Here is a 14,233-nt window from a genome sequence, read left to right on the forward strand (position 1 = left end):
TTTGGACACCTAAATAAAGCATTAAATATAGATGAACCAAAAAACTAATTGCACAGTTACGAAAGAAATCTTGAGACAAATCTTTTGAGCCTAATTAGTCCATGATTAGCCATAAGGGCTACAGTAACCAACATGTGCTAATAACGGATTAATTAGCTCAAAAGATTCGTCTCGCGATTTCTAGGCTAGCCGTGAAATTCGTTTTTTCATTCGTGTCCGAAAACCCATTCCGACATTCGATTAAACATTCGATGAGATGTTTTTGCCAAAAAATTTTAGCAACTAAACACCATCTGATTTATCCTACAGTAGCTGCTAGCTATAGCCTATATATACACCTGACGACGACAGACCTGAAACTACGTACCACACAAATTAAAACAAAGCCAGTTCTATCAGGTACATAGGTAGCTTCCTGGAGTAGCTAACAACAACAATCTCATGCAAGGATTGATGAGATTATATCGATGATCTAGCTAGTCCGGCCGTATATGAGATGCTAACTAGTACAGTATAGCATAGTCTTCCAGTGTATGTATGTATATGTATATAGTATATACCTGCAGGATAGCGAACAGCTAGATCGATCTACACCCCGCCCGGCCGGCCGGCCGTCCAGCTGCAGCTACCCAGGTTTGATCCATACTACTACTAACCAATACTCCTACATCTGATCAGTTAATTAAGTTTATTTTATTCATCGATCTAATCCCTCTCCCTAGCTGCATAGTGGAGTATATGTTTGTCCATGTTAATTTATATATATTTTCCTTCAGTTGTGCACACATAATACTACTGTGTATGTATATTTTCACTTGGCATGGACTGCTACATGTGTGGATTGAGAACAAAAACATACAGTATATATACTCAGTCAGCATGGAGGTTAGCTGCTGCTCTTCATCATGTGCTGCAAACTGCAACAACAGCTGCATATATATGCCACCTATCTTGTCATTATCCCTGCTGCATGCCACCGTTAAATTTTACACTGCTAAAGAAAATAACTATATGTGTTCGATTTTTAGTGAAAAAGGTTTAGTATTAGTACCTAGATCCATATACTCCATACTAGAGAGACGTACCAAGTTTTACATACCAAAATATGACACTTTTCAATATATCTTCTTTAATTAGAACAGTAAAATTGACTTTATAGTTACGTAATTAAGACCTTATTTCTGAAGTTCATATGTCTGCTGCCCTAGCAAAACCTATAAAACTTTTTAGAAACTCTATATATGTGTAACACTGAAAATATCATTGTAGACTTAAAATGGGAACTATTGACACGATCGAATGAATTAATGAACATCATTTTATTTGTTTTCCAAATGTTATTTCATGCTTCTCTTTTAATTAGTACTCCGTATTGGCACCACGTCTATTGCCTAGGATCCTTGGGAACACACGGAATTTATAGGATTTCGGTAGGGCTTAATTAGCTAGTTTGATTCCCACAAAAATCCTTCATTCCAAAGGAGGCCTTATGCATAGCTTCTTCTATTCGGTTTGACAAGAACATTTTTTCCAGGTTCCTAACTTGAATACAGATTATATTGTAGATGGGGGTGGGATATTTTCACACTTCTCATAGGACATGCAAATATTCTCTTTCCATTGCCATGCAATGGAAAGAACCATTTTCATAAATATATTTTCATAAAAAATTTTGTAAATAAATGCTAAGAGTTGACTATAAGTCATTGCCATGCATAACAACCATTTTTCTCTTTCCTCACTTCTCTTTTCTCCATATCATCGTATTAATTTGCTCATGTGGCAATGAGCAGAGACAACTAATAGTTACCGTTGTACATGCCCTAATCATTTAATCATTTAGAAGAAAGAAACCCCCTCACCTGACCAATCCTAAAATGAAAAACAACATAGAAAGAAACCAAATCTTGTTTCCATCTCCAATTTTGTTGCAACGGATGAATATTTAACTAGTAATTTTAATATTTACTTATTTATTATTGATGTTCATAGATATGATATATATAGTTTTGATAGACATGATTCCTTATGACAAAGAGAAGAATTACTGCTTCCTTATTTTAATTGATAACATCGTTGACTTTTGACACACGTTTAACTATTTATCTTATTAAGAACTTATGTAATTAGCTAGTATTTATTATGTTGTGATCAAGTTCTTTGCTAAATTTATTTTAGTTATACCTTACATTTTTGCATACTCTCACGAAAGTTTTGAATAAGACGAATGCACAAAGGTATGTCAAAAATTCAACAGCGTCATGATCCATGCGAATATACTACCGGTACATGTTAACTAGGTACAACTAGGTTCCATGCATATGCATGCTTGGTGGATCTCGATGTCTCTCTCAAAATATAAGCATTTATAGGATTTAATTTTATGCCAATTTATAAATATTTTTGCACTGATTTTCGTGATTTCAATCATTCCAATGAATATAATCAATCTAAAATTTAAAAGTTGACCACCGAAGTGACTAAAAGGGGATATTTTTTAGTACTCCATATATGTTAAAAAGCTAAAATTGCTTATATTTTTAGAACATAGATAGTAATTAAGTACAGCCAGGTTAATTATAACTGTTTATTCGATCGTACGTGATCACATGAATCCATGATATATATATCAACGAATCAACGATATATATCGACCTCACTAGTATCTAGATTGGCGAAAAAGTCGAAAACTAGGACTAGTTAATATATGCATGTGTAGCAACGGGCGGTACTGCCATTGCCTGCATAGGAGCAGCTGCATGCTCTGGCTATTACCGATAGAACGGACCTGATCATTATTATAACCTCAATCATCTATAGTCAATTTAATAGTCAATTTATATAATAGTAGTTACCTACAAAACATTAATACATAGTCCTACATGTCATACAACAATGTGTCTTGGAGTCCGTGCTGCCGCTGGCTACAAATTAGTAGGTCATATCTCTTCTATCTTCCCTTTTATCTCTTTAAAATATGCTTATAATTAGCTTATAGTCCTGTTATGGTACCTGCTCTTATCCTATGAGACAAAAAAGAATTAATATCATACTCTACCAGACTGAAGAATTGGCGTAGATTCTGGGAAACGTTGCCTACAACGATATCGTCTTGTTCTTACCTTAATTATACTATTCCTAATTGCCTACATATGAAAACACATTTGGGAGAGATTCTGCTAGCAATTGTATATTCCTAGTCCCTACCATGCATGTATATATTAGAGCAAGTTTAATAGTAAAGTCAGCTTACTATCTATAAACTTATACATATAATATATATAAACTTATACATATAATAGATTGGCTATAAGGTTAGCTATAATTTTTATCTCTTATCGCTTTCTCTTACCTTTATATTTAGTGTATTTTTCTTAGAGTTGGTGAATAGCTGTCTCTTGCATGAGAGTCGACCCCATCATTTTTTTATTACCTCTTTTCTCCACATCAGCTTATAGCCAACTTAGAGCAAGTTTAATAGTAAAGCCAACTTGCTAGCTATAAGCTTATATTACATTCAACACATATGATAGATTGGCTATAATTTTTATCTCTTATCTCTTTCTCTTACCTTTATATTTAATTCATTTTTCTTGGAGTTGGTGTATAGCTAGCTCTTGCATGAGAGCCAACCCCACTTTTTTTCTATTACCTCTTTCTTCCACACCAGCTTATAGCCAACTTATAGTCTACTATTATACTTGCTCTTGTATATAATATATAAGTACATGCATCATGTTTAATTATATTGACGTGTACGATGATACAATAATGAACAAGACAAATACACATACCATATATAGCGCGCGATGCATGCATGCAAGTTTGCTTGATGCCTTTCTCCTAATTAATTAAGCAGTTGTTTAATTTGTTAGAATTATATTTGGCACAGCACGATATATATGTCTCGATCGTATATACTCATATTATACTTTTGTGTGTGTATATATATGTAGAGCATGTGCAAGAATATATATATAATTAATCTTTGACATGACCGTCGGAATATTGCAGGCGGAGCTAATGGAAGACGACCACTCCAACCCGCCATTGATGGCCACGTACAAGCACCTCTTCGTCGACGCTCGCCTGGACGCTGCCGTCGACGGCAACGAGTGCGACCTCCCTGTCATCGACCTCGCACTCCTGAACGGCGACGGCGAGTCGGCGGAGCGGTGCCGCGAAGGCATCGTACGCGCGGCGTCGGAGTGGGGCTTCTTCCAGGTCACCAACCACGGCGTGCCGCAGCCGCTCCTCCGCGAGCTGCACGCCGCGCAGGTGGCCGTGTTCCGGCGACCGTTCCAACAGAAGGTGAACAAGAGGCTGCTCGACTTCTCGCCGGAGAGCTACCGCTGGGGCACGCCGACGGCCAGGTGCCTTGAGCAGTTGTCGTGGTCGGAGGCCTATCACATCCCCATGACGCCGGCACCCAGCGGCAACGACAAGCTGCAGCACGGGAGCAGCAGCTGCAGGGCGGTGATCGAGGACGTGTCGACGGCGATGTACAAGCTGGCGCAGAAGCTAGCGACGATCCTGGCGAGAGGCATGGGACTGGGGGTGGGAGTGGGAGGCGAGACGATGCGGGAGGAGACGTGCTTCCTGCGGCTGAACCGGTACCCGCCGTGCGCCATGGACAGCGGCGCCGCCTTCGGTCTGTGCCCGCACACGGACAGCGACTTCCTGACGATCCTGCACCAGCAGGACACCATCGGCGGCCTCCAGCTGCTCATGGGCGGGCGGTGGGTCGCCGTGAAGCCGGACCCCAGCGCCCTCATCGTCAACGTCGGCGACCTCCTGCAGGCGTGGAGCAACGACCTGTACAGGAGCGTGGAGCACAGGGTGATGGCCAACGCCAGGGTGGAGCGTTTCTCCATGGCCTTCTTCCTCTGCCCCTCCTACGACACGGTGATCGGCAGCCGCGGCGGTGGCGGTGGCCTCTACCGGAGCTTCACCTTCGGCGAGTACAGGAAGCAGATCACGGAGGACGTGAGGAGCAATGGCCGGAAGTTTGGCCTGCAGCGCTTTCGCCTTCACTCCTCCTGATCCATCCATCCATCATATTATGCATCATCATCTCATGCATCACCAGATACCTACTCATTCGTTTTAGTTTGAGTTACTTCGATATCTTAAGTTGATCTGGTCGATCACTTTAACGATCTATGTTGGTTTAATATGTGCTATTTGATAATTCAATCCAATACTGTCTCGGTTCAGTCCGATCTATTAGATTGCGTTTATTAGATGGTTTATATGAGATCGATGTATTTTGTTCATCGTTTATATCGGAGTACCAACCGATAAGTTATCAATCATCGGCTCATTGACTTGATAGCGATCTAGATTTGTTTAGTATCTAGCTTGACATTGTTAGGCGTAATCTTGAACTGTCTCGGTTTGGTCCGATCTCCTAGTAAGCTAAGTTAGATATTTTATAGATCTCGATTGATCGTCCTTCGTTTATAGCCGATGATCTTTACCGATCTACATGTTTATCATATTTACATCAATAAAGTAGTGGATTGTCTTACTGTGTTATTTTTATACCAATCAGCTTCATTTAGTTAGATCGGCAGTTATTTATGTTGCATCGGCTCGCGAGAATTAGACGCAAATTGGTTTTAGCCGATCGCAGCAAAGCATTCATTGTTAATTTAAATTATTCCAAGTAATTAATTCATCAGTTTATCTATTAGTCTTATTGATCTTCGTGTTTCCTATATTTATATCGTGCTCAACTGCATATTGTCTTGGTTAAGTCCAATCTATGTATGTTTGGTTCGATCTGGTTATATGAGGTCGTCCGATAGACTAAGATCAACATGTAACTTGGCGGATTGCGTTGGTCTAATATTTGACTCAAGTCTATTTATATCAAGTTTCTAGCCGATCCAAGCTTTTCACAGCTGATCGCTCAGCATATCGGCTAAACGCTGTTACACCAACGTCTGATCGGCTGAACATTTAGTTACCTATCGGCTCAATAGCCGATCGGCTTGCTTTAGTGTTTATCTTGTCAGTTACAGGATCAAACTGATTAGCACGCCCGTACATTCTAAGAATTTAGATCTTGCACTAGAGCATTTTGAGAAACGACTCCCAGGCCTACGTGTGTGATCGTTGTTGTTATTTTCAGCGTCAATAGTCGTCGTCCCGCGCCCGAGCGGCCCACGCCCACGCTTGCCGCCGCCGCATGCGCCCTCGCCTGCTGCCGCCGCCCCCGCCCTCCTGCGCTTGCCGACGCGCACGTCGGCTGGTGCTTTCCCGCGCCGCCAGCCCGGCCGCCACAGGCCCTCCCTCCCGCGAGGCCTCTGCCCGCCGTCGCCGTCGGCCTGACCGTCCCCACCCCCGCCGACGCGCTGTGGAGGAGGAAGTTAGGAAGAAGAGAGGAGAGGAAGGGAGAGAAGGAGAGAGTAAAAATAAAAAATTCTAACTTGTGGGACCCACTGGCCGCCACGTCAGCAAAACCGGTCAAAAAATAGGTTAATACTGTCGAGGGACCTTTTTTAAATGGATTCTCTAAGTTTAGAGGTACACATTTCAGAAAGCGGTTAAGGGACGAAAAACAAACTCGTATTCAAGTTTATAGACCTCTGGTGGACTTATTTCAAAGAAAAATTATTACATTGTCATGTGGGCCAAACTAGCTAGAGAGACTATTTAAGTTAGGCCTGCCAGGCAGAAATGAATTGAAAAGCCCAGCACGATCGTCAGGCGGAGGCCCACTTGGCTGACGGTCAATCGATCAGCCCATGCAACTTGTAATAACCACTAAATTATACTAGCAAGCAACTTGCTACGGTAAAAAATAATTAATTATGTATACTTCAGAGTAGCTAGCAAGCCATAAGTTGAAATCATGCGGCCACGTAATCGGATCAGTATTATATTGTAATCAGAATTATAGCTAGATATATTTCGCTTTAAACTATATAAACTTTGACCAAATATTTCAAAACTCCATATTTAATACAGCGTGATCCAAAATTACAAATTACCCGAAGGATACGAGATATATAGTTTTTCAGGTAGTCAACGAGGGATTTTAGTTTTTTTTTGCCATGGATAAAAAAGGAAAACGTTTAGAGGTGCATTAATTAATAAAGAAAACGTTGTTGCATGCAGGAATAGTAACATACGAAGAGAGACCTTAGTCTTTAGAGCTCATTCGGAAACTATAAGAGGAAAAATGTAGGATTAGGAAAACACATTAATACCGTAGGATTTCATATACAAAACAAAGGATTGGAAAGTTAGAAATTCGATGTTTCGGAGCGTTCGATCGGAACCCAGTAGCAATACCTGATTTGCATGGTATAAACGATAGGAAACAAAAAAAGTTCTGGTGAGTTGTGAAGGGTAGTCCTCTAAAAAAATAAAATAATCTGAACTAAGGAGTTTTTCTCCGTGTCAGCTGATAGCCAACGTAGGCGGGAGTCGGATCGATGGAGTGCAGTATTTTCTCTGTTCCACGTAACATAATTTTAATCTTATTATATTTGTACTAATAAATATATACACATATAATATATATATATATTAATATATGAATAAATCTATATATTAATTAGAAAGTCTTATATTATATAACGAAAGAGAATTGTTGCAAATGGTTCACAGGCATGGAGAACAAACTAACATGGATGTTTCACTAGTCAACGTTAATTGTGTCCCGTCGTCCGCGCGCCGACTCATCAATTAGAGATATTTTTTGGTGGTTTTTAATATGTGTTTTTCTATCTCGATATTGGGTTCTCTTCTGCAAGGGTAAATTTCTATTACTCCATAGTAATTTATTTTTGAAATAGAAATCACTTTGTTCACTCGTACCACAAATTAAATTCTTGGACTGTATTTTTAAATCTAGGATCAGGTCATCGAGATTTAGGTTAGGTAACTTAAATGAAGTTTGTATTCATCGTCGTTATACTTATAACGGCGCTGGTTTCACATGATTAGGATCAATGGTTTAGGAGAAATGTTAAAATATGTCCTGCTGACTGGGTCAGGAACCGGCACAACAGTTCATTTTCCTTTAACTGAGATTGATAGAGGCCTAACATGATTTTCTTTCCAAAACAAACGATGTAGAAAATTTCTGTAAATATACAAAGTGCTACCATTTGTCACTTGTCATTAGATGGATTATGAGTTATTATAAAACAAGATATGGACCACCATACGTATGTTAATATGGGTCGATGGAACATTAAAAATTAACTCGGTTTGTTGAATTTAAATGTTCTAAGTAGTGGTAGGAGGTAGTATATAGATGTTTTATATAATGTTTTGCTCCGCAGGTGTGGAGGGTTTAAATGTGATGGATTGCTTTGCCTAACTTACTCCCTATTATATAATCATGTAATTGTCTATATTTGATCATGGTTTCATGCTATTCTTGTTTCGAGATTATATCATACCCACAGTGTTACTCCTATTTTAATATTCTTGATTCCTATTGGTTAAAGCATTCATGTTTGAACTAGTTACGGATGATTTGTTCTTGTTAAATAATTCATGTGACATGCTAGTCATGGATGTGTAAGCTGGTTCTTCATTCATGTTCATGTGGTAAGCACTGACCCTGCTTACTCGGTATTACTGTTAATTAAATACTAAGGATGTATATTAATTATTTTTATTATTGATCAAACGTTTGATTTTTTTTCTTCCGTCAAACACACGCGTAATGTACGAGGGGGCTGGAGGGAAGGGCGAGTATGAGATTTTTTGATTTGCGTGTATGGCTTCAGATTATCATCCAATAACATAACTAATTTGGTTTGGTTGATGGATTTAAAATTTTCAAATATTTAATTACTAGACGGACCCTATATTAATTGGTGTATTTCCTTGGAAGCTACGGCCGGCGGTCGCCTGAAACAACAGATGGATCGATATCGACACCAAACTATACAGAAGAGTGTACGTACGTGCAGACATATGGTAGGAGTAGGAGTAGGTAGCTGGTCTCTGATCGATCAGCTGGTAAGATGCATGAGATCGCAGGCAGGGCACGGGAAGTCCAAGCCCACGGATTGCTACCTACGTACGTAACCTCACGGATTGGATCATTAATTTTGTTGATACCACCACTATCTTGGAAGTCTATTATGCATATTTAATTTTCTAATATTAAACTATAATTCTTTTTTTAAAAAAAAAAAGAAAATAAAAGATAAATAATATGTAATTCTAGCTTGCCAAATCTATATATCGAGTGAACAAGGGAGTTGGACAAAAGTATGACAAATTCATTGGAGGGCAATTTTTGTTTCTTAATTTTGCCAAATTTTAGTATTGTATTTTGATAGGCGTGTACGTATAAGCCTGCTAGTTAGTTAGTACGTACTAGTATAATCTGAAATTTGGATAGGAAGGTACGTACGTGGCACCAACCAGCACGCAATTAGAACCAGGCTTAACGTAGTCGATCTCGATCTCGCACGCCTGCCGGCCGGCCTTCTCTTTTTCTGCTGGGGCATCGCCATATTAATTTGTTGCCTTGCCTGCCTTTGCATGCAGTTTGCGCCTGCCTGCTATAACGTGATCGAACTCGATCGATCCATCCATCTCACTCTCACTGTAAACGTACGCTTCATTTCTCCTCCGACATCTCAACCAACGACTTAACTGTGCTACCTACGACCTATACCTACCTTACCTGAGTTCATATCATCAACCGATCGAGAAATAAAAACTGTAGCTGCATATATGCGTCGTATCGTATCTATCTTAGTTTGCACTGCTCGTCATCTTAATTAATTTGTTTGTAAACCCCTCCTGCAAAGTAATATCGATCGCTTCAGGTTACCAACCAAAGTATAGGATCCGTCAATCATATTAATATTAATTCTTCTGCCCACCCGTCATATATAGCTCATTCTTCTATCTTATTAATTGCCAGATGTCCCTTAATTATTTGTTTTTTTCATGTATTCATCAATTTGTTTCTTAAAAAACAAGTAACATAGAGTAATCAGCGTAAGATTTATCACTCACAAATTAATATGCAAGATTAAATTCGATCTATACGAATTAGAAAAAAAACATGCATTATATGGTTTTCGTGGCCGTATACTACGTCATTCTTAAGAGCAGACACATTAGCAGGCTATAAGCCAGCTATAATCATATTTTAAAGAGATAAGGGAATAGAGAGAAGAGAGGTGGGCTACTAAGAAGTATAATAGCAGGCTATAAGCTGGCTAAATACTTATGTGGAGGAGAGAGGGGACGAGAGAGAGTGTAAACAGGCTGTAAGCTTGTAGCTAGCCCGGGCACAGGAAACAAAAAAACTCTGTGACAGTGACATGTGGGTCATGCATTAATGATGAAAAACTAACTAGTATATGGGTCGGCTAAGAGAAGAATATAAGAAGTCTTATAGCCAGTTTGTTGGCTATATTATTAGCCTTGCTCTAATTTGTAGCCAGCTGCACACGGATTCTAAGACAGAGTCTGTGTATAACATGTGGGACTATGTACTAATGTTTTGTAGGTAACTATTGTATGAATTGGCTGTTAGATTAACTATAGATAAATTGGAGCTAATAGTTGGCTATACTATTGAACTTGCAAATGCAAATGCAAAGAAAGATCAGTCACTCCTATATATTCTTTCCGATTAAATTATATCTGCATGCATTCATGCATCCATCGTTCAATCTACAAAGTATTAGTTAATTAACCAGACAAAGAGAGAGATATATGGAAAAATCCACGCGTACAGTACTTAATATAATTTGGAGTTGAGAGTAACTTTTCATGCATGACACAGCGTCGTTAATTAGATAGGAAGACATACTGTACAATCAAGATATATGTATGTATCATCAATAGCTAGTAGCTAGTTCGATTAGCTGGGCTGTCATGGGTGCAAGTGTAGTGTGTATATATATAGAAGCAGCTTCGTTGCATCTATATCCAGCGAGCCATCGTCTCTCCAACATTTTAATTTGTACACTGAAGAAGAAGAAGTTAATCCAGTATATAGATAGCTGCTGCGATTAATATGGCGGGGAGGAGCAGCGGCCGGGTTATCAACAGCAGGATGTCGGCAATCATGGCGGCCGCCGTGCTGGCCCTGTGCAGCTGTGCTGCGGTGACGACGGCCCAGCTGGAGATGGACTTCTACAGCAAGACGTGCCCCAAGGTGGAGGAGATCGTCCGGCGGGAGATGGAGGAGATCCTCACGGTGACTCCCACGCTCGCCGGCCCGCTCCTCCGCCTCCATTTCCACGACTGCTTCGTCAGGGTACGTACTTACTCATCGGTCGGTCGATTGATCACTGCTTGCTAATATATATATATTCTTGCAAGGCATCATAATTAATATACTCATTTGATATACATGATGGATGATTGATGACTTGCTGCGCGCAGGGCTGCGACGCGTCGGTGCTGATCGACTCGACGGCCGGCAACGTGGCGGAGAAGGACGCCAAGCCCAACCTCACCCTGCGCGGCTTCGGCACGGTGCAGAGGGTCAAGGACAAGCTGGACGCCGCCTGCCCGGCCACCGTCTCCTGCGCCGACGTCCTCGCCCTCATGGCCCGCGACGCCGTCGTCCTCTCCAAGGGCCCCTCCTGGCCGGTCTCGCTCGGCCGCCGGGACGGCCGTCTGTCCATCGCCAACGACACCAACCAGCTGCCGCCGCCCACCGCCAACTTCACCCAGCTCGCCCAGATGTTCGCCGCCAAAGGCCTCGACGTCAAGGACCTCGTCGTCCTCTCCGGCGGCCACACGCTTGGCACGGCGCACTGCGCGCTGTTCTCGGACCGGCTGTACAACTTCACCGGCCTGGAGAACGACGGCGACGTGGACCCGGCGCTGGACAGCGCGTACATGGCGAAGCTGAAGGCCAGGTGCCGTAGCCTGAGCGACAACACGACGCTGGGAGAGATGGACCCCGGCAGCTTCCTGACCTTCGACGCCAGCTACTACCGGCTGGTGGCCAAGCGCCGGGGGATCTTCCACTCCGACTCGTCGCTGCTCACCGACCCCGTCACCAGGGCCTACGTGGAGCGGCAGGCCTCCGGCCACTTCGCCGACGAGTTCTTCCGCGACTTCGCCGACTCCATGGTGAAGATGAGCACCATTGATGTGCTCACCGGGTCGCAGGGCGAGATCAGGACCAAGTGCTACGCCATCAATAATCACTGACGACGTGACTACATCCATCCATCCATCCATCCATCCATCTCCATGAACGCTAATGCTTCGACGTAATTAATTTGCAAATGTTTATTAATCTGGTTGGTTTGGTTTGTGCGTATAGACTGCCGGACGATGGCCGGGTTTCATGTTTTGGCTTTAAATTTGTTTTTGGAGTGCGTCCGTGGTATGCATGTTGTTCAACTCTTCTCTGTTGATTCATGAATCAATGTATGTAATAAGTACAAACGTGACAACAAAATATACTTTCGCAATTTGTCACTAGTATATATTCTGTTAGCATGCAACACTCATCTCCAATTCACATCACAACAACATTCAATACAAACCTCAAATGTTTGGTGCTGAATTGAGGTTGAGGGAGTAAAATCATACTCGAGCAATAGTCAAGGTTAGAAAATTAATCGTACTTTGGCACAACTGGTAGAATTTTTGCCTTCCACTCCACTCCACGTACTCACTGCTCTACTAATCTCACGTCGTTTGAATTGGCTCGGTACGTCTCCTCCGAACTAGAGAAAATCCCAAGCTTACTTAATTGGTTAGTACGAATTAAGTTTTCCAACCCAATGAACTGGACACAGTTGCACATGCATGTAGATTTAGATCAATTAATAGTTAATTTAGTTTCGAGCAGTTGAATTAATTAATTGTGCTAGAGCTAGGGCGCTTCCTCAGTCTTGGGGTGCAGTTAATTAAGTCACAAGTGAAGAGCTGTACTCAGTACAATAAATCAGGAGTGTCAGAACAGTAGTGGAATAATAAACGGCATGTGAATTATACGTAATTCCTGGCCCGCGCGCGACCTGTATTTACAGAATAAATACGTACGGCCGGTCGATTCGATCAGAGGGATGTACGTATGCATTGCATGTACGATACGACAATATCCTCTCGATCTGTCGATCTCTCATTCCATTTCTATAGCTAGCTAGCTTTTAATTACTACTTCCTCGACTTGAATTTATATAGATAGATCGATATATAGACATGGCCGCCAAGTCGGCGTCGAAGACGATGCTGCTACTGCTGCTTGCAATGGCCGTCTCGAGCGGCTTTATATATGATCCGAATTAACATCTTGTAGTGCGGCCGATGTTGGCCGTTGGGGTTGGGCTGGACGTGGGCGTGCCCCATGGTCGTCCTCGATCATCGCCGACGCGCCCACCCTCGCCGCCTCCACTTCCACGACTGCGCTTCGTCAGGGTACCCAACCAAATCTAATCCATTCATCCATTCTTTCTTTCCTTCCTTCCTTCCTGATTTCACCCACGGAACACATGGCGGAGCGCGACGCCCCGCCCAACCGGACCCTCCGGGGCTCCAAAGGGTCAAGGCCAGGCTCGAGGCCGGCCGCCGACATCCTCGCTCTCATGGCCCGCGACGCCGTCGTCCTCTCCACCGGCCCGTCCTGCTCGGCCGCGCGCAGGGACGGTCGCGCCTCCTGCGCTAGCTGCCGCCGAGCTGCATATATGCCTGCCCCCTCCTACGGTGCCATCCCGCAGCTCGATCGCCGCCAAGGACCTCGCCGTCCTCTCCGGCGCCCACACCATCGGCATCGCGCACTGCCCATCCTACGCCGGCCGACCGCCTCTACAACTTCACCGGCCGGCGCCGGCGAAGCTGACCCGTCACTCGACCGCGAGGCTGAGGGCGCGGTGCAACGGCGGCAGAGTCGTGCTGTCCGAGATGGACCCCGGCAGGCAGCCTCACGACCTTCGATTAGCCGAGCTATCTATCTAGTACATTGATTATTTGCAAGAACTCCAGTATGCAGCTAGCCTTGCTTGGTGGATGCATGCATATGCAAGCTAGTGTGTATAGTAATTGACTTGAAGATTTAGCTGCGGTCAAGTCGACTGGATTAGCCGGCCCCACAACTCTATTATTTCATCTAATCAACTTGCCTACCTCCCTCCCTCGCATGCTTCGATCAATGCATCGATCCCATCGATATCATATCACTAGTGCATATCTGTGCATGCATGGTAACATATTTAACCATGCATGCATCGAGCACCACATGCAAATTTGACTTGCTTAAACTGTGTGTGTC

The 14,233-nt window shown here is 42.7% G+C and overlaps 2 protein-coding genes across 2 annotated transcripts; both read left to right on the forward strand.

The window, feature by feature from the left end:
• The first annotated feature begins 448 nt into the window (after positions 1 to 448).
• LOC102708074 (gibberellin 2-beta-dioxygenase 5-like) lies at positions 449 to 5,043 on the forward strand. Its single transcript, XM_006658133.2, has 2 exons — positions 449 to 633; positions 4,015 to 5,043. Exon 2 carries the CDS (start codon positions 4,024 to 4,026, stop codon positions 5,041 to 5,043), a length of 1,020 nt encoding a protein of 339 aa, XP_006658196.2. The 5' UTR covers positions 449 to 633; positions 4,015 to 4,023.
• Positions 5,044 to 10,872: 5,829 nt separating this feature from the next.
• LOC102714023 (peroxidase 1-like) lies at positions 10,873 to 12,519 on the forward strand. Its single transcript, XM_006657327.3, has 2 exons — positions 10,873 to 11,257; positions 11,386 to 12,519. Exons 1-2 carry the CDS (start codon positions 11,015 to 11,017, stop codon positions 12,163 to 12,165), a joined length of 1,023 nt encoding a protein of 340 aa, XP_006657390.1. The 5' UTR covers positions 10,873 to 11,014; the 3' UTR covers positions 12,166 to 12,519.
• Positions 12,520 to 14,233: the final 1,714 nt, after the last annotated feature.

The sequence above is a fragment of the Oryza brachyantha genome, chromosome 7 (genome assembly GCF_000231095.2).
Source record: "Oryza brachyantha chromosome 7, ObraRS2, whole genome shotgun sequence".
Taxonomy (NCBI): domain Eukaryota; kingdom Viridiplantae; phylum Streptophyta; class Magnoliopsida; order Poales; family Poaceae; genus Oryza; species Oryza brachyantha.